Consider the following 21,018-nt stretch of genomic DNA (forward strand, 5'->3'; position numbering starts at 1 on the left):
CGTGTGTGTGTGTCTGTCTATGTGTCTGTCTGTCTGTCTATGTGTGTGTGTGTGTGTGTGTGTGTGTGTGTGTGTGTGTGTGTGTCTGTCTGTCCGAGAATAAACCAGCCGCAGGGGTTCAAGTCAGACCGACCAATCACGGTGTCACGGTGTTTACCTGCCGTCCGTCACCGGTTGTCGTTTTGGCGTAACGTCGCGTTAGTCATTTTGTTTTCTCAGTGACAAGTGTAAACATCACGACGAGACGCCTCCCAGTTCGGGTGTTTGCGGTACAGGGGGGGTCCAATGGAAGACACAAGTATCAAGTTGCATCGTGGGAAATGTAGGATCCAGTGACAAACAGCCGAGGATGCACGAGCAGCACCGGGGTAGAGAACGGGTCCCCACAAACGTCACGGCCCGCGCACACGTGGACGTTTTCAGCAGCTGCGGGAAACCGGTCGAGTTACCGTTCAGACGTGAACTTTCGGCTTCACACCCCAGCGAGAAAGAGGCAGATCGAGGCGAAGCCGATGAACGCAGAGATCGACGTTAAGCCGACGTCAGGCTGCGGGCAGGGAGAGGCGAAAACATCAGCCCACGGCACGGGTTGGAAAGAAAGAAAGAAAGAAAGAAAGAAAGAAAGAGAAGGAAAGAAAGAAAGAAAAAGAAAGAAAGAAAGAAAGAAAGAAAGAGAGAAGGAAAGAAAGAAAGAAAAAGAAAGAAAGAGAGAAGGAAAGAAAGAAAGAAAAAGAAAGAAAGAAAGAAAGAAAGAAGGAAAGAAAGGAAGAAAGAAAGAAAGAAAGAAAGAGAGAAGGAAAGAAAGAAAAAGAAAGAAAGAGAAAGAAAGAGAGAAGGAAAGAAAGAAAGAAAGAAAGAAAGAAAGAAGGAAAGAAAGAAAGAAAGAGAAAGAAAGAAAGAAAGAAGGAAAGAAAGAAAGAAAGAAAGAAAAAGAAAGAAAGAGAGAAGGAAAGAAAGAAAAAGAAAGAAAGAGAGAAGGAAAGAAAGAAAGAAAAGAAAGAGAGAAGGAAAGAAAGAAAGAAAAAGAAAGAAAGAAAGAAGGAAAGAAAGAAAGGAAGAAAGAAAGAGAGAAGGAAAGAAAGAAAAAGAAAGAAAGAGAGAAGGAAAGAAAGAAAGAAAAAGAAAGAAAGAAAGAAAGAAAAAAAGAAAGAAGGAAAGAAAGAAAGAGAGAAGGAAAGAAAGAAAGAAAGAAAGAAAGAGAAAGAAAGAAAGAAAGAAAGAAAGAAAGAAAGAAAAAGAAAGAAAGAGAGATTTGATTTTTAAAAAACATTTATTAAACCCACATCATCACCCAATGACCAGAAAGAAAAATATCAAAACAAAGAGAAGCAAAAAACAAACTGTCGCCAAAAAAACATTTTTTCTCAGAAATTAACAATCAGCAAGAAAGAGAGAAGGAAAGAAAGAAAGAAAGAAAGAAAGAAAGAAAGAAAGAGAAAGAAAGAAAGAAAGGAAGAGAAAGAAAGAAAGAAAGAAAGAAAGAAAGAAAGAAAGAAAGAAAGAAAGAAAGAAAGAGAAAGAAAGAAAGAAAGGAAAGAAAGAAAGAGAGAAAGAAAGAAAGAAAGGAAGAAAGAGAGAAAGAAAAGAAAGGAAGAAAGCTGCCCGCCCACTGTGCAAGTTAAGAGCACCGGAACTTTCATTCTGGTTGTTAACATCTGTAACATCAGCACGGGTGGAAGCCTCGCGTCCCGTGTTTACAAATTGCGGGCGTCCAACCCGCCAGATAACCGAGAGCAGGTGTGTGACCGCGGCTCAGGTTGGGTTCCGTGCACTGACCGTACACTGTAGCTCTGTGCCCATCAAGTCTGGGTTTCAGTCGTGTCGGACGGAGGACCTCGGCTGAGCCGCGTCGTCCTTGCCCGTTTGGTTTTTCAGGCACTTCGCTATTCCGGTGGGAAACGTCTGAGCTTTTGAAAAAGAAAAAAAAAGAAACAAAACCCCAGTTTCCCCGGTCGTTATAAACTTGGACGTTGACGGTGTTTGCACGTTGGACTCCCAAAAGTCCCACACGACGTGAATTCAGCATAATTCAGTTATTTGCACAAGATATCACATGTTAATCATTGCACTTGGTCATTGGGGGGGTGCTAAGTGGATTTTGTTACCTTTGGACAGAGTCAAAGTTTTGTTTTTTGTTTTTTTTCTTACAAAAAAACAACTTACTTCTGTTTGAGACCTATCCTTCCCGAACAAGGTAACGTGGGATAAACAAAAGAAGCAGCATCATCGACACCAGAGGAGACGTACGGTTTAACACTGACCACGTTCGTGCAGCAATACTCCAAATCTTTGACGCCTTCCACTTTCCCCTGTAGATGTTTAGTAGTGACAGGAGTCGTGGGCGGCCTCCGTTGGAACAATATTTACTCCCAAGCCTTCAAAGACCAAAAGAGAGACGCCGAATTTATTGTAAGCATGAAGCAGCTTAACCTCACCCGGTGACACCGGGGAAGTGGGGATTCCAGCAGTACCGGCGTGCGTTGTGCGGGGAGCTGATTTTACATAGAGGTCAACGCACCAGGGCTCTCAGAGTGTCGTGTACCAAGGACAATGTCTCCGGCCCAACGTTGGAGGAAACTTGGTAAAAAGATTTATGGAGAATATTTTCACTTGGTGTTACAGTGGAGCCCCCCCCGCCCCCCTCATTTAAAAAAGCATCTTTTATCTCAGGTGCTACAAATTACGCCAACTTTAAATCACAGTGAAACCATTTAAAAAAAAAAACAAAAAAAAAAACATGCTGCAGTGTTTTATAAATTCAAATAATTTTTTTTCTACCATTTCGGACATCCATTGAAAAAAGGCAAAAAAAAAAAGAAAAAAAAAAGAAATTTTGATGAAATGAGCAGTGAGGAGCTGCAGAGCACTGTGATGAAAAGCACATGTTATATATATATATATATATATATATATATATATATATATATATATATATATATATATATATATATATATGAAAAAATGTAGCTTGGCTGCTTGGCAGGCAGTTTTACAAGCTTTTGCTGGAGGAGGCTGGAAACCTGGAACCCACTCCCAGTAAGGAGGGGGGGCTGCTTCTTTTGGCAGGTAGGAGCAGCTTTGGGGGAGGCTGCTGAAACCAAACCAACCTCCCAGTAAGGCGAGGGGTGTGTGTGTGTGTGTGTTCTGTACACACACACACACACACACACACACAATTTGACTCTTGGTGGGGCATAGATATTACTCTTCGTGTAAGACAGGCATATCTAAATCCCCCGGTGTGTGTGTGTGTGTGTGTGTGGGGGTGGCAGAATATTTCTTGACGAGTATCGATGGGGAATTCTTGCAGGATGATGTCGGGAAAGCTGCGCAGTTTCAACACTTCAAGTAATTTAAAAAGAGCAACTGCAACGTTCAACTGTTCTGTCATCCAAAGATTTTCGGGGCTTTATGTGTTTTAGAGTCGTCAACTCAGCACATGTTATTCGCGTTAGTTTACTTTTGGCAGTGGTGGAGGAAGTTGTCACATCCTTTGCTTGGGTTAAAGTAGCAATAAAACACTGTAAAAAAAAAAAGAAAAATGCTCCATCACAAGCAGGAGTCCTGCAAACAAAGTTTACCTTTTTTATCTTTGAGTCAAAGTACGGAAGTATTAACTGCAAAATGTATATAGAGTATCAAAAGTAAAAGTGCTCGTGCTGATAACGTTGTAGTATTGGATTGTTATTACTCATGCATCTATGTTGGTAGAGGTGGACCTGATTTGAGGTGCTTTAAATGCTCCAGAGTAGTTTAATCTGTAACAATGCATCGTATTTTATAGACTCCTCCTGTACATGTATTATAAAATATAGTGACTACATGTTAAATACGTGTAGTGGAGTTAAAAAGTAGAGTATTTACCCCTAGAAAGTGGCGGAGTGGGAGTTTAACGTAGAGAATCTGCAGCGGTGATCTGCGGATACCGTAGATGACCCATAAACACCCTGCGCTGTAGCTTGAGAACAGTTGGCTCGGATATTTTAACCCACTTACGCTGACGTATGCTTCACATTAGGGCTGGCCATTTTTCCCAAAGCGTGCTGTTATTCTCATTTAGATTTTTTTTTTAAGCCTCTCAGGGAGCAGTTTGTCAGTCTGAAAAAAAAAACAAAACACTGAGACGGGAGGCCCTGGTGTGGATATGGGTAGAAGGTGGGCTCGTTTCATTGCATACTGCTTAAAACATGCGAATTTCCAGTGAAGTTCTGCACTCGACAGGTAAAACGAGCTGTGGGAAATCCGGGTCCGGGTTTTGTGGACTCTGCCTCCCTCTGCTGGTCGAATGAGTACGCCAATAAACGGCAGGCTGAGCAAAAGATCAATTTAGATCAGGCCCCCCCCCCCCGTATAACTAAGAGAGCTGCTGTGTTCTGCTGCAGCGGAAATTACTGCTCTAGTCATTTGTTTTCCATTGTGATATCATGCTCTTGCTTGCTTGAACAGATGTGTCACAGGTAACCCACATGATATTACAGAGTTCAAGTGAAACTAAACACAAAGAAGGTCCCGATTTAAGGAGTTTAGCCTGGAGGGGTTCGAAGCCTCGCTCCTGCTCTGAGAATGTTGAGAATATACATCTGCACAGCAACAGGATTACGTGTCAGTAGGGGGTTTAAGGAGGATTGGGGGGGGTCAACGAGGTCATCCTGGCACCGTGACTGAAAGCATGTGCATCCCGCGCTGGTCTACGGTTCCTGTGAACCGAGGAGAGACTGGCTCTCCTCAAGTCTTCATCTGTGTAGAAGGCGACTGAGGGGGCCCGCCGTCAACATTGCGTCAGCTGGTCTTTGAGCACCAACCCCATCGTCTGCACTAGGCGGGAACTGATTTTCTGAGTTTCCACGGACTCATTAATCCTTATTGGCCGTGCGAACAAATGTAATGCCCTCTGTTTACCCTCCGTTTCCCTGCGACGGGGCTCCCTGTTTTGCCCCGCATTCCCACAGACGGTCCGACACCGCTACGTCTGCAGGCACACGAGTTTGACTCCAGCAGAACGTATGAGGCAGATACCACTTTAAACTCCTCAGATCTAGGTTATGGCTGGATAATCCAGCTGTGTTCACAGTTCCTCCTTTGCCAAGTGCAAGCTGGGAAATTCACTTGAGGCGACGGCTTAACAGTTTGTGCGATGACGCTGTCATATTTATTACCTATGCCAAGGAGGTTATGTCATCACCCGTGTCTGTTTGTTTGTTGGTTGGTTGGTTCGTGCGTTTGTCAACATGATTATGCAAAAGGGCACTGACCCGATTTGCGCCGGACTTCGTGGAGGGATGGGGGCACGGGCCCAGGGAAGAACACGTCGCATTCTGGGGCAGATCCGGATCGTTTACTAGGAATTCGATTTTTTTTCCTCTGGAGTCTGGTGTACATTGTTTCACATTGGCCGTGGAAGAGGTCTGTGCCCTTCTGAGCGCATTTTTCGAGTCTTTAAATATTATCATGTACTGCACGTGAATATTTTCTGTCTAAATTGAGATGAAACTTCAAAAAAATTCACATTTTTTTTTAAAGGCTATTGGGACAAGTCAAATTCACAACACTGACAGAAGGGCTTAAATAAATTAATTTTTTAAAAGGAAAACCCTTTAAATGAATATGTGTTGCGTTACAGCCTCTTTAAGTTCAGAGCCTCAAACAAAAAAACGGACTCACGATCAATTAGTCTGCACCATGTCGCTCATATCGGAGGACGACCAGGAAAACAGCTGCGAATATACGGACAAATGGACACATGCAGTCATATCTGCATCTTATCAGCAGGGTGGAGATCTTCATGAGAAGTCTATAAAAAAAAAAAATATATATATCTGATGAAGCCACAGCCCAACTCTGGTATCGCACTGGCACTTCAATGTTCATTCACTTCAGTTTTTTTATATGTGAACAAGTGTAAAACCACATCAGGTCTCTTCTGGATTGAAGGGGAAGTCAAACGCTGCTCTTGCTTGCTTTGATTATAGTCCCGAGGACGGGTTCATTTTACATAATAAACAATCATTACATATTTCAATGTATAAACGGTTCCAAAGTCAAGATGCTGTCAGAGTAATCAACTTGCCGTGTGATAGCTATCATCATTTTATGACTACTGCAGGTTATGACTTTCAGTGACTGCCAAGCGTCGGAAAACTCACTGAAGTCCGACACCACTTTACTGCCATTTTAGCAGTCGTCAAAAGCATTTCTAATTCTTAAAACTCTAGCGCGCCCGTGCACGTACAGTGATTCTCTTCTCGTCACTGTCGCTTGTCCACTTTGACCAAGCTTGTCCTGGTGCCCGGAGCGTGTGCGCAGCTCTCACTCCCAGTCGCAGGAGACCGGACGCACTGAGTGATCTCCACTAACGGTGGACGGACGACCTCCTGATCTCCTCAGACTCTGGAAATCACACCATCTTGATTCTGATGGCCCTTTCTGCGTCTTTTGATCCGAAATCGTGGACAACGTCAGTCACGCAGTTGGCGTTCAGGGCAAGGGCCTGAGGGCCAACTTTTTCTAATACCACTGCCCTAGAAAAGTTTACACCTGAGCTGAGCGGCAACGCTGGAAGGAGTGAGGAGCCAGATGTCATGGAGAAGGGGGTAGATGCAATATCCTTTGAATATGGTTGACATGTAACGGGGGACATTTTCAGACAAAGTCTCACCTGGGATGTGTTTGTAGTTTTTCCCTCGTTGACTCGCAAAAAAATGCAAAATGAGAGCTAGAAAGAAGTTCAAACGAGTGCTGTTTTCAGAAAGTTACAGAAATGGTCGAACACAGACCCGCCTACGAAGGCGTGGGGGGGGGGGCAGTTCTGACGAAGCATACTGGCCCCTTTAGACCATCTCCACCATGTAGTCGTGGGGAGGTTTTAGCGCTCGCTCCTTAAGGGTTCAGCGCGCATGAAATGAACCAGTTCGTAGTTCGGAAATTGGCGCGAAGTTTGAATATGGCGGGAGGTGTAGACGCTTGTTAGATCTGACAAGAACTTCGTGTGACGCGTACCGACGCCCTGATTCTGAATGCTTCTACTTCGCCGAACAGTACGGTCACGTGGTTCTGTCACGGCACGGCTGGCAAACACTCGCTCTTCCATACCCAGCAGTAACTCCTCTATGTCGGTCTTGGTCGGGGGGGGGGCGCTATCTCCAGAGGCACGCGTGGCATAGTGACTAGCATCTACATTTTTCGTTGTCTTTCCCATCTCAAATATTCAGTCGCACAAAGTTGCACAAAATATGTCTGGATTTTCTCAAAGTTTTAAACAAAGCTCTCCCGTCCTGCTGCCGGTCCGGCCCGAACACAAAGTACCTGCTGTCCGTTTTGAGACGTATCATCTTCCGCTTCCTCATGGAAGTAAAGATCTCGCTATTTTTCCCCCAGTCAGTGCTGCGCTACCAACTGCTGAATCTCTTCTATGGTCTAGTTTTGAGCAGCACTGAGGTCAAAGCATGTAAAGCACAGTCCTTGTTACACTGGATTCGAAGACCATGTCCACCGGTCGATAGTTTATGTTGAACTATATGGCTTGTCTGCGCTGATATGGACGGTTTCACATAATTGGCAGATATGATTAGTGTCGTCATAACCCAATTTCCTAATCTCTCTTAACATTTCCTGATCTCTGATAGACGCTCATTGCTTCAAAGAGCTTTAAAGAAACATTAGATAGTACAGACAGGTTGACGCGTTAAACCCGGCCATGGAATTGGGAACATAGTAAAAACATTTATTCATATTTGCCTCGAATTTTCAGAAAGGAACTAAACTATCCACACCACACTACACTGCTTAGAATCAGACCAAGGTGGCGAATAGATCTTGTCACCAGCCTGATACATCAGCTCTGGAGCTAGTTTTTGTTTTGTTTTCTGCCTTTTCTAGTACAGCTGAGATAACAGAGAGAGTGGAACCGCATTGTCCCTGCGTTCGTGTCGTATTTTTCAAACAGCAACAAGCTATCGTGCTGTAAAGGTGACGAGCTCGTTGCCGTCGTAAAAGAGAGGGGACCAGAAATAAGACGCTATAAACCTTTGCTCTTTGCCACTGCTCCCGTCCGTGTGGTCAGGAACTTTATTGTATATACACGACAACTCTTGACGGAGAATAAAACCAGGCTGTACGGGAACTAGAAATGAGATGAGAAGAGGCACCGAGGAGGAAGAAGGAAGGAGATGGACTCAAAGAGAAAAAAGAAGCTATAGGGAAGATGTGGTTACGGTCCAAACATCCTCAGTGACTCAAAGAAGGGAGGTCATCAAGCCGACGTATATGACCAAAGTACAAAAAAATTTGACATGTGGGAGGCAACTGTTCAGAGTAACACCCTGCCAAATACTCTGCAAAAGCCTTGCAGCGTGCGTGCGTGTCCGTGTGTGTGCGTGTGTGTGTGTGTGTGTGTGTGTGTGTGTGTCCGTGTGTGTGTGTGTCCGTGTGCAGTTGGCTATGGCTGTGCACTGTGAGGACCACTTTGAGTCTACCGGAGCGTGGGGACATTTTTTTGGCCGTTTAGGTCAGGGTTAGGGCAACCCTAGGTTAGGCATAAGCCCCGGGTCGGGTGAGGAGTGTGCTACGCGCGCGCCTGCTTGTGTTTTTGTGTGTTTGGGGCGGGGGGCTGGACTTTGTTCTCGGCTGCTTCCAGTGCATGGGGTTATCAGTCATTTTCAGCGAAGACGGCCTCCTCGAACTTTACTCCGGAGCAGTTCAGCTGCTGTATGAAGTCACCTCACCTAAACACTCTCACAGATCCTTTTTTTTTCTCTCAAGGTAAATGGTCTGTGGGGGTCTTCTGACTTCTGAAAGGCAGCCATGATCAGCCGTAACTTCAAGAATGTGCTGGTGGTCTCGGTCGGGTTTCTGTCTCTGTTCACGGCTTACGGAGGCCTGCAGAGTTTACAGGTAGGAGAGCTGCGTTTATTATATGTCATTGTTCGTTAAATGTAAAATGTGTCGTTATCGTGGGCGATGTAAGCGACTTATTCACGGGTCAGTTGATGGAGGGAAAACTAATTAAGGGATTTTTGTGTGTGGTTTACAGAACTAATAAGGGTTTATGTTACTGAGTTGTGTTTCAGAAAAGTATTTTTCTGACTAAGAGCTTTTTATTGCACTCTTAAAATGACAAATAATAGGTTTTGAAATCATTTTAATGTTAGTTTCCCCTCTGTATAATTTCATTATATTAGTACTTTTGTTTTATCCTGCTGATGTTCTTATTTTTTACTTAAATTAAGCGGGGATTAGAATCATGGAGTTTTAAGGGATTTGTTGATGTGTTAATATATAAAGGGACAAAAATGTTTGGCTGTACTAGCCCTTAAAACGGGATGAAGCACACGGATGTCATTCTCTTCTACATTGCCTCAAGGATGTCTAAAATCATTTACAGCGTTAATGGGTTTTGTTTCCTTCATTGTTAAAACCTTTAAATGTACCTTTAAAATGAAAGATAATGGATTTGGGATGGTTTAAGGAGGCCATACCCTGAAAGGAGCAGGCGTTAGTATCATGGGGGTTTTAATTTCTTCATGGCCTGATTGGAGGGACAACGAATGCCTTTTGTGCGTGATTTCTAGGGTTACTGGACCAAACATTCAAAGTTGGTCAACGGACTGCATTTGGTTTATTTGTTTCATTTGTTTTATTTGCATTTAAAGTTTTATTTGTCCCATGGTTTGAACAACATGTGCACATGAGATGCAGAGTGGCAGCCACCCGAGGGGGGGGGGCTAAAAAGGTCAGTGTGCAATAAGGGATCATGATGAGAAAAAGAGGTAGAAATTTTAAATTTAGAATTTGAACACAGTGTATGTGGAATATATCATTTTTCAGCATTTAAAAATGTTCCATTCAGGGCAAACTACACGATGAAGTTTTGCCAGCATAAGCAGCAGCAGCCTCCTGCCTGTTTCCCGGTTGAGACGGATGCAAGCGACATTAGAACATGGTGAAAAGACGTCCGGGTTGTCAGTCTCGATACTGGTTATCAATATCGATATTGGTCATTCTGCCCATCCCCGGCATTACTTGGCATCCGCCTCGCCCCAGGAGCAGTACTGTTCAGAGTAGAAGTGCGTCTGTTCCATCGAAGGGAAATTCAGTCCCGTTTGGACACAGTGTTGAACATACATAATCCGAGTGCTACAGCACTGTTCCGAAGGACAAACTACTTTCCAGCTCAAACATTAGAAGTTCGAACGCTAAAGATGACCAAGTATGAAATTTTCAGCAATTCCACTCATTCTTCATACTTCCATATTTAGCTCTGTTCAATGAGAATGTCGGTGAACATAAACAGCCAAAAGCCCAATTAATCTATCGCAATCGATGTATACTGTTCAAATTAACCGACATCGTCCCCTGAAGGAGTCCTGTCTCTTCTCTCTGTGTGCAGAGCAGTCTGAACGCAGAGCAGGGGATGGGCGTGGCGTCTCTGAGCGTCATCTACGCCTCCATCATCGTCTCCTCCATGTTCCTGCCTCCCATCATGATCAAAAACCTGGGCTGTAAATGGACCATCGTAGCCAGCATGGCCTGCTACGTCTCCTACTCTGTCGGGAACCTCTACCCGGGATGGTAATTAGTCGGTAGACTGTTTTGTAGACTGTGCTTGACAAACGGACTCAAATGACTCGAGGTGTGGACCACAGCGGTTCAGTTCGTGAGGGCTTAATTTCCCGCAGCACTAGGGTCTGCTCACGGGCAAAAAAAAAATGTTTGTTTTTGTTTTTTTTGTTTTTTTAACTGTCAACGCAGAAAGCGCGAAAGTGAAATTTGTATCTGGACACAGGGGAAATAGAAGAACCCTCACTGGAGGGGTGGTTAGGGTTGAGTTTTAACTTCACCCACATGGTCAAACCAGAGGGGTACGCGGGGTTGTGGATTCGTGCATTTGGGCATGGTCGCGTCCCATGTTTCCACTTAACCTTATCTAACTGGGAAACTTAGCTTTGGTTTTATTCATCCAGGTTTGGAGACGTCTCCTTCTTCCGGTTTTCTCCCCTCGCTCCAGTACGATGGAGGCGACAGTGGCATTTAACAACGTCAACAGCATCATGTCTTTCAAGAAACGGTGCCCGGTACTGTGGATAATCCATCTATGAACCCCACTGTGCGCACCTCACTTTTCTAAAAACTCCCGATATTGGGTTCTGTGGATCGTCCAGACAGATGTTGCGGTCAAATTCCTTAAATCTTGGTGTAAGCAGACAAATTTTTTCGCTGACATGACTTCTGCGTTCACGTGCCGCTCCGGCCTTGCTCTCTCCCGCAGGTACACCCTCATCCCCACCTCAGTGATCCTTGGTTTGGGTGGCTCTCCTCTGTGGTCGGCTAAGTGCACCTACCTGACCATCTCCGGTAACATCCAGGCCGCCAAGGAGGGCAAAAAGGGCTCGGACGTCATCAACCAATACTTCGGCATCTTCTTCTTCGTCTTTCAGTCGTCGGCCGTGTGGGGAAACCTCATGTCGTCGCTCATCTTTGGACAGGACACCAACATAGGTAGGAAGACAACCGAGAGTGAGTTGTTCAGAGGATAGGTTAGTGGCAGCGGGGGCAAAGTGAGAGGCCCGCAAACTGTAAAAAGAAATAATGTAGAATTCAATTAGTTAACTGAAGAATATCAACCTCAGCCAACGGCTGCTGAACGAAAAGGTACAGCAAGAGTCGGATTTGCTCTCTGAGGCCATCTGAAGCTGGCGTTAGACTGGTCCGCAGCGCCGTGGCCTGTCTTCGTTTTGCTCTTAAATTGGTCGAACGCAAGTCAGGCGGTTTCACGAAAATAAAGACTGACTTATTTCAAGCCCTAGAACGTTAGGCGCCCTACCCCCCCTCCGTCAGTGACGCCTGCCGACCTGTGGCAATAACAAAAAAGAGGAACTCATAATTTGCGGTTTTCCAGCAGCGATGGCCGCAGGTACATGGAAATAGGCAGCGGTGAAGACGTCACAAGTTGCTTTCGCTTGTCTAGGAAAACTACCCCGAGCCTGACTGATGAGTCAGCAGAAATAGCCACGGAGACTTTATGCCACTGGACGCTTTCTGTACGGTTACACTCTTTGCTGCATTTTCCCTGTTGAAACTTCTCAAATTCCACCCCAATGCAAACATTTTCTGCTCGAGCTAATCCCGCGTAATTTACCAAGAAGTCATGGCAGATCGGTCCTCCTTAAGACGGTACAGCGGAGCAAAGCCACAGTCGGAGCTCAGATCCTGTGTGGTTTTCAATTGGTTTCTTTCAATTGGTTTTCACCGCCTTTCTGGATCCACGTCGGTCTTGAAGGTTTCCATCTCACATCCGGGCGTTTAGTTGATACCGCGACACAAAGCCAGCGGTGGGCGAAGTCTTGCTGAATAAAAGAATAAAAGAGGGTGTGTGCTGAGAGTGGAGGATGTTGCCAACTATGCATTATATTAATTTACTGGTGTTAATGCTCTCCAGCTTATCAGCTAAAATGATAGCAGGAACCTGTTGAGCTGCATTTCTTGGAAGGACAATATGACACGGATACTTATTCCATTCTTACCTTAACCAAGGAGGATCAGTAAACACCCGGAGCTGTTTGTTGGTTTATTTGTCAGCAGGATTACACAAACGTACTGAACCGATTTGCATCGAACTCGGTGGAGGGATGGGCCACGGGCCAGGGAAGGACCCATTAAGTTTTGGGACAGATCCAGATCATTTACTATGAATTCGAATTTTTCCCTCTGAAGTCTGGTTTATGTCCTTTGACACCGGCCTTGGTGGAGGTCGGCGCTCTACCGAGGCCGGTCTAGTTTTTTCGATTTGAAATTTGCCTCTTTTTACAAAATAAATAAACTTCCCTGCAACGTGTCTGACGACATGTGCGATAGATTACAACAGAACTGTCATTGAAACTGATTATTTATGTGAACATAAACAAACTGATAAGCAATAATTAGATTTCGATGAAGAAAGAGCAAATAACAGTAAAAATATTGTGCACTGCAACTCTATAAAAGTTGTATTGCTCTGCTAATTAACTTATTTTATTGATACTATTCTTCCTATACAAAAGAAATGTTTGAATTTTGTTCCAGACATAATTTGTGTGAGAAACTTTTGATTTCAAAGGGCAATAAATTCAATTTTTGGCCACATACGGTACGTAGAGACAAAAAGCATTGAACTCCTACTAATTTGGCAACAGCACCTTTCTCTCTTTATTACCTTGGTGAAGAGGTGCATTCAAGGAATTTCTTTTCGACAGCTGACATCCCAGATGAGCAGCTGCAGTCCTGTGGAGCGGCCGACTGTGGCCTCAACATCAGCGTCGACGCCGCCACCACCAGACCTGCGCAGAAACTGGTGTGGACGCTCGTCGGAAGCTACATTGGTAACGCCGGCATCTACGCTGCATCTACAATTAAGTCTGGAAGATAAAATGAGGGTGCTTTTCCGTGCTGAGTTTGTTTTAATTGTTCAGTTGCTTTTAATCCAGTAATTTAAACAAACAAACTATGCATTAAAAGGCCTGCAACTGCTAAAATGTACATCTGATGCGGATGCACACGCACTGTAACACAGTTAAGCCCAACATACGTACATGCACATTCACACACACAACAAAACAAACAAAAGTGAGTCACTGGCGAATTACACATAATTGTAATTTACAGCAAACTTACTTGGATAAACTTAAATTATTAACATAAATGAAAATAGAGCAAACGGGAGGAGTTTAAATTAGACTGTCTGTGACATTAGTCAGATTGGAAAAATAAAAACTCAAAACACGGCAGTTACTGTCGTCATCAAACTGTACTTTTAAAACATAGAACAGATTTTTTTTAAACCACAGCACGTGTTGGTTAAATAGCCAATACTCATGCTGGAAGTGGCTGGATATCGTTGCATTTTGGATTCGTCCGCAACCTTCCTCTGTTTCGAGGAGTACATGTTTTTGGGAAGGAGCCGTGTTTCCTTTTTTATTTTTTTTTATTTTGCTCTTTTAGATCACACAGAATTTGCCTCTTTCCAAGATTTTTTTTTTTTCTGCCTTTTTACCCCATTCAATAGTCTTGTAGCAGAGATACCGAAAGGAAAACACAGGGAGAGGATTTTCACCCATTTTCTATAATGTCCGAAGCGACTGCGCTCCCCCCGCACGGGAAACTCTCGCTTTTCTTTTTACTCACTAACATACTCGGCTGAGCGCAGAGACAGAGGATTTCGTTGTAAACACCCTCTTCGGCCTGGACAAACCATATTGCACCTCACGCATTTCTGCCCACTCAGTGTGAACGGTGCAGGTTGAACTAATAAGACTGATAATTTTATCAGTGTTATCAGTGTTATCAGTACAGCCTGCACCTCCACCAATCCGACCAGTGAAAAACTAAAGGGGGGGGAACAAAAAAACCCAAAAATGTAACAACTGTACTGCAGAAAAGCAAACAAAGTCAAACAGAGGTTAGAAAAATACATAATTATTCATTATAAATTTAAAAAAATCCCCGAGTTGTTCTTTAACACATCCTCGAAACCAGCTGCCCGTTCTCAGACCCTGGCTTTACCAGCACATTGTACTTTTGCGGCTTCCCACACAGTCAGTGTTGTCTGTGCTTGTGCGTGGCAGGCGTGGGCGTGCTGGCCATGCTCGTCGTCGCAGCGTTTCTGGACAACATTGACCGGGAGCAGACCAGCCAGTTTCGCGGGAACCGGGAGCCGTTCTGCCACACCTTCCTGGCTACGTTCAGGCTGCTGAAGGACTGGAGGCTGTTGACCCTCATCCCTCTCACCATGTACAGCGGCTTTGAACAGAGCTTCCTCGCCGGGGAGTACACCAAGGTGTGAGCAGATCTCCGGTGGGGTTTTACGTGAGGCAGCGACCATGCTGTTCTTGTTCCAAAATCTTTCTACGTGCCTCATGATCCTGAGAAATCCTCAGGATTGCTGTTGAAGATTGTCACCTTATAAAGCTTTTAACTGTTATAAAATTTAAAAAAAAATCCCTATTTACACATCCAGCAAACACAGAGCAACCTGAGCATTCATTTAGAGTTGTGTTTGTGTCCACCTGTTGAATAGAGGTCCAGTATTCATTCCCCTAACCCTGATATCTGGGTCTTTGGGTGCTGCACGATCCGCTTTTGTCAGATAGTAGATATGTAATTTATTTGCTCAAGAAGAAAAACTTTGCTGTGCTTCCTTGCAGAACTACGTAACGTGTGCTTTGGGGATCCACTACGTCGGCTTTGTGATGATGTGTTTCGGAGCCTCCAATTCCGTCTGCTCATTTATCTTCGGGAGACTCGCTCGGTACACCGGGAGAACCGCGCTCATCCTGCTGGGTAAAATCTCTCCCACGGTTACGCAGACACAGGCCACACTGTATGAGTGATGGCTTTTCTATAAAAATAAAAAAAAGAATGCTCACCGCTGTTTTAAAGTTTTCGTTTGGTTGTTTTTGATACAGTAACGAACGAACTGCTGGCAACCGCTCGATTGTTGTGTCTGTCCTTTTTCAGCTGCACTGGCCAACTTTTCCTGCATCATTGGTCTCTTGTTCTGGAGGCCTCATCCCGACAACCTGGCTGTCTTTTTTGTGTTTCCTGCTCTGTGGGGAATGGCAGACGCTATCTGGCAAACTCAGACCAATGGTAGGAAAAACTCCCCTCGGCCCTCTGATGCGCGGTATGGTTGCTCTGATACAGCACATCGCGTTTCGTTGTTCTCCTAGAGAAATGGTAAATCCTCGGGGCAGCTTGTCTTGCAGTCGTTTGTGTTCCTCTGTCGTGCTCATGATGACACACGAACCGTCTGCGTGTTTCATCGACAGCGGTGGAGGGATTGCCGGGTATCTTGACAGCTACTGGCCGGATTGCCGTGAAATTTAGCATGGATGTTATGGATGGTTTCCAGGGGATGAATTCGGTGAACCCCCGACCATTTGACAAGACAACATCTACTGCTAGCAGCTCTGTGACGCTCCACTTTCCAACTTTAGCATGCTAACGTGGTCGCAATGTGAAGGTTCCCAAGGTCGCTCCGTTAGTTTAGTGCGTTAGCGTGCCGGCATTTGCAAACCAAACAGCTACTGAGCCCGTCAGGGGATCAGCGAAGTTATTACAGTTCATCCTCTGAGGAACACGAACATATCTACCAAATTTCATGGCAAGCCATCCAATAGCCATCCAGACATTTCTAAACAGAAAAAAAAAAAAAAGATTCACCCTGTTGGTGGCGATAAAGAAATGGTCAGGGCATCACCAAAGTCAGTAGGATTCACTGTCTGGAAACCATGTATCAAATTTCACTAATCCATCCAGTAGATGTTGAGAAATTTCACTTGATAATCGCAAACTTTGACCAGCTGGTGGCACTAGATTAAAAGTCGAGGGATCACCAAACCTACTAGGATTCATTCTCTGGGGACCATGAATGTCTGTGGAAAATGTTCTGGTGACCTATCTGTAGCTGTTGAGATATGAAAATAATCTTAACTCGAGGCGAGGACCACTGAACCATCCAACTGCAAGATATAGTTGAAAGCTCTGGAAAAAGCTAGATATTAGACTTTGAGTTAAGATTAGTTTTCAGCAAACTGCTATTCGCGTAGAAGGTCAAGGGAGAACTTTCGTGCCCCTTACCTTTTGTCTAGTGCCACTTTCAAGTTAACTCCTGGATTTCCATTAAATTCATCACCAGTACTCATGTTCCCTTGGGGATTAATGTTATATATCGTCCACTCAGCTTTACTCCAGCACCACCATATCGTCAGATTTTTCCAAAGGTAGGTAAGAAATATCAAATCTTAAATCATAAGGTTGCCTTGAAATTTACCTAGCACATCCATGTCCCAGAGGATCAACCCTTTCATTTTGGACACACCTTAATCGTTAGTATTTTATTCATCATGTCCACACTACAGTACTAAACTTCAATCTCTTGAAGGCTTTGGACTTCGTTTTTGTATTTTTAAAGGTTTCTTGGACCCAACCGAACCAATGCTTTGTTAATTTCTTATAAATCATGACTATAAAATAATGCAATAGTCACATTGGCGGAGTTGTTGAACACCTGAACTTAATTTCTCTTGGTCCTTTGTCTCTTTTCTGTCTTGCAGCTCTTTATGGTATCCTCTTCCCCAAGGACAAAGAGGCAGCATTCGCCAACTACCGCATGTGGGAGTCTCTTGGTTTTGTTATCGCCTTCGCCTACAGCACCTTCTTGTGCCTGGAGTATAAACTGTACATCCTGCTGGCTGTTCTGCTGCTGACTGTTATCACCTACCCCATAGTGGAGTACCATGAACACAAGAACCCCACGCCCCCTGTTGACGAAGAGACCTACCTAAGTTGCAAAGAAACCATTCAACAAGTTGAGAACAACATCATTCACCAGACAAAAGTGTAGAGACTGAATTTCAAGTTGTTTTTTTTTTTTTAAATGTCTACCTTTTGTTTTCCCGTTTGTTTTTACATCCCCTACATCTAGCCACTGAGATGCTAAGCAGGTGACTGAGACTGATGCCAAATTGTTCAAATAACCACACTGAATAAACTCAAGAATTTGTGATGAAAATGGTGTAGAGCTTTTAGACAGTGAATCTGAAACCTGTCCACTTGCGTCTAACCGGTCAGCACTGCAAACGCTGACTTTTATCTTTTAGTGGTACTGCCCTACCCAAACCCTCTTGTCCCCTCGTGACACCGTACCACCAGCGGTAACCTCACATTGCCGGAACAATAACACTGCCTGCTCTGACTGGATGAGTCTGTGTCGCTTTCTTGGTTGAAATACTTTTGCACTGTACACACTCGTCGTTCATCTGCGAAGCTTGGACGCGAAGGGTTCGGATTGGGGAAGAACATGAGTGTGTCGAAGCTCCAGTGGGTAAAGGCTGTTCGAAAAGAGTATGTGCAGAAAAAAACCAAAACAAAAAAACAAAAAAACCCCCAAAAACAAAACATATACATATCTCTGAGTAAATGTTGAGCTATTTGTCATGACAAACAATCGTATCCACTCCGATTTGATTTTAGAATGATTAAGGGCTGATATATCTGAGATGTGACCAGAGGTTTTTTTTCCTACTATAGAGCAGTATCGTCTCACATTTTCATAAACGTTACTCTACTGTGAAAGATAAATGTAACTGAAATTATATACTGCGAATTTTGAGAGTGGAAAACCGCCAAGCCCAAAATAAAAGCGTTACTATTTTAAGACTTGCGCTCTGGTATTCCCATCCGCCCTACACACTACGGCATCCGTTGGCCATGATCGCTTGGGAGACTCTCGAGGGACCACCGAGACGTGCGTGGCCATGGTCAAAGGGGCGCACGGAGGCAGATAGCGGCCCTTCTTCCTGGCTAGGCTGCTTGAACTGTGAGGTTTGTCCTGCGAGAAGGTAGAAACTGAGGAGATCGCCCGGGAGCCTCAGGGCTCACTGGAGCCATTCACGTACCAGAGACAGCAGACCCAGTGTTTATTAGCCTGTTAGCTCGTTAGCCTGCGGATATTACTCCTGATTCCTGCCCCAGTTTGGTTAAGTTATACAACATTTAGTGCCTGTTAGAGTTAATAATTGTTTTGTCTCTAATTTGAATACTTTTATTGCCTCAAGGTTATTTGTGATTCCTGGTGCATAAGAGTTGGTAGAGTTTTTGTTTATTTACTGTAAAAAAACACCAGTAGCATCAACACAATTATCAAAGTAAGTTAAGCAAAAACACTTGATTTCGTAAGTTATCAGCTTTATGTAGCCTGCTGCTTAATATTCTGGGAGGATAATGAAGAATGAAGGATTTTACTTTACTCGATACCGACATATCATGTTAGCGTGCCCTGCACTCTTGTGGCCTGAAAGGTGCGCAACACTCAATACTGGAAAACTCGAAGTACACAGTGCAGTCAGAGGTCTGCGCCCGGCGTGTACCAAGGGAAAATAACACAAACCCTCTGGAGTCAACTTGTGATTTGAAAGTAATAATTAATCCATACTTTGAAATGTTCTCAAATGCATTTGAAAGGTTTTTCTAATTTTGTATATTACAGATCACAGAGGTGACCCTCAAAGGTGGGTGGTGGTCCGGGAAAAGATTTTGGTCACAAAAAATATCAGATAATGAAGAAAGTGCAGCTCCGACATAAATTACATTTTAGTGAGGAGATTGCAAATGTCACAGTCACTAGTCATTTCACGGTGAAGGTAACTGTTGTGATGATGTGACATTAGGGTGGGGGTAGGATTCACTCGCCTCTAGCTTGTAAAAATTACTGACGGAGTAACTATCTAAAAAAAAACAAAAAAAACTGGGAAAGTCGAGACTCATTTTGATGAAGAAGCTGGTCCAACTGAAGCCTCCGAGCTTGAACGAGAGGAAGAGCGAGTTCACAAAACGCGGAAAATAATGCAACAAAATTGGCAAGATGATTTTCAGGCGCGACTGCTCCTCTGAGAGGCAAAACCGCACGCTGAAAGCTGAACGTTACACCGCAAATGTCACCTCGAAAGCCTGAGTCAAATCCCAAGGGCAACATTGTCCCATAACGCTGATATGAAACGAGATGCCGATGATGAAGACGAGGTGATCGCGGCGATGATAAACGGTGATTATAGGAGCAACTGAGAGCAACCCAAGAATGAAGATGGCAACGAGGGGACAGTGAGAACGACGATGGCGCTGACTGTGATGACAGCGAGAACACTTGATGTGAAGGAAATGATGATAGCGCTGACCCAGAGCTACGAGATGAAGATGGTAGCGACGTCGACGACCAAAACGGCGACTACGATAATGCCGGAGAAGACGGTCACGATGGCAGTCGTGGCGGCGCTGCGCGTATCCCACAACACCCATCCACTCACTGGCAGGAGCTGTGAGCCCCTCAGGTCTCGGGAGAGGGCACGGCTGAGCCTGGTTACCAGGTATCCAGCCGCCGGAAACGTATGGAGGCTACTGTTGGACAAAAGTGGAACAAGGGAAGAGAGGGTTGGAGAGTAGAGGCTGGTGCAGTTTCTTTCAGTATCAAGTGGATTCCTGAAGGCGGGGAAACTCGTTGTTAATAACCTTAGTTTGAACGGGATTGATTTTTTTTTTTTTTTTAAAATAAAAATGGGACAAAACCACTGAAATTGTGTTTGTACGGCGTTTACCCCAACACCGATAATTACCCCCGGTCTCTGTCTCAGCCCAGCACCTGGTTTTTAATGCGTCGCCGTTTCCTGCCTTTTTGTCAGAAGCTCTGATGTGGCATTAGAGAATAAAATAACTGGATGTTTGGTTCAAGACAGTACACTGTACTTCTTTAGTTGATGTGTTTTAAATCATACCGAGAAAATTATAGCCATCTGTGGTTTTTTTGCACTGATGACTTTCTTTGTCAGACCAATAACAAATGATAGGGGTGGCTTTATTATTATTATTATTATTATTTTAAATCGAGTCATTATGCCTTTCTACATCGTAATCAAAACTGTGATTAAAACTTTTCAATGCACTAAATGTTTGGAGCGGTGACTCAGTTCTTGGACTAAACTGGCCGTAGAAAGGTCAAAATAAAACAAATTTTTTTTTGTTGTTGACATCATCTGAAAACTAGTTGACAAAAAAAAAAAAAAAAAAAATTTTGATGACAAAGAACATACAGGGACGACGTGCTGCATTTCAAATGGTGCTTTTATTGCAATGTGTTGCATTCCCACATTCATAGATGTTATAGATTTGTTAGTCAAAGCATCATTTCCTCAAGGTTGGCATCCTCACCTTGGAAAAAAAAGCAGAGGGATCAAATGCACGAGGTGTTTGTGTTTTGAGTGTAGTAGAGAAGTGTGTGTGTGTGTGTGTGTGTGTCCGTTTGTGTGTGTCTGTGTGTGTGTGTAAACTTGAGCAGCCACGAACATATGAATGAACAAACCTCCAAATTTAGACTTCCAGTAGATGCAAATAAAGAGAGTTTTTAATCGTCAAACAAAAAGAGTTTTGTTTGTCTATCAGCCTACAGGGCTCTCACTCCCTGCAGGGACTGGACCCGGCCTGAGACTGATTGTCTAC

General features: G+C 44.1%; 1 protein-coding gene across 1 annotated transcript; it reads left to right on the forward strand.

Moving 5' to 3' along the window:
* The first annotated feature begins 2,123 nt into the window (after window positions 1–2,123).
* unc93a (unc-93 homolog A) lies at window positions 2,124–20,063 on the forward strand. The gene is made up of 9 exons (XM_040124677.1): window positions 2,124–2,581; window positions 8,758–8,889; window positions 10,385–10,566; window positions 11,264–11,493; window positions 13,227–13,352; window positions 14,595–14,806; window positions 15,174–15,309; window positions 15,487–15,618; window positions 17,085–20,063. Exons 2-9 carry the CDS (start codon window positions 8,800–8,802, stop codon window positions 17,372–17,374), a joined length of 1,398 nt encoding a protein of 465 aa, XP_039980611.1. The 5' UTR covers window positions 2,124–2,581; window positions 8,758–8,799; the 3' UTR covers window positions 17,375–20,063.
* Window positions 20,064–21,018: the final 955 nt, after the last annotated feature.

This window comes from Xiphias gladius, chromosome 4 (genome assembly GCF_016859285.1).
Source record: "Xiphias gladius isolate SHS-SW01 ecotype Sanya breed wild chromosome 4, ASM1685928v1, whole genome shotgun sequence".
Classification (NCBI taxonomy): domain Eukaryota; kingdom Metazoa; phylum Chordata; class Actinopteri; order Istiophoriformes; family Xiphiidae; genus Xiphias; species Xiphias gladius.

Bases quoted from the DNA above. Each gene is read 5' to 3' on its own strand.
- unc93a (XM_040124677.1), top strand. From the start codon at position 8,800: ATGATCAGCCGTAACTTCAAGAATGTGCTGGTGGTCTCGGTCGGGTTT. The intron at 8,890-10,384 runs GTAGGAGAGCTG...CTCTGTGTGCAG, and splicing joins GAGGCCTGCAGAGTTTACAG to AGCAGTCTGAACGCAGAGCA. The intron at 11,494-13,226 runs GTAGGAAGACAA...TCTTTTCGACAG, and splicing joins TGGACAGGACACCAACATAG to CTGACATCCCAGATGAGCAG.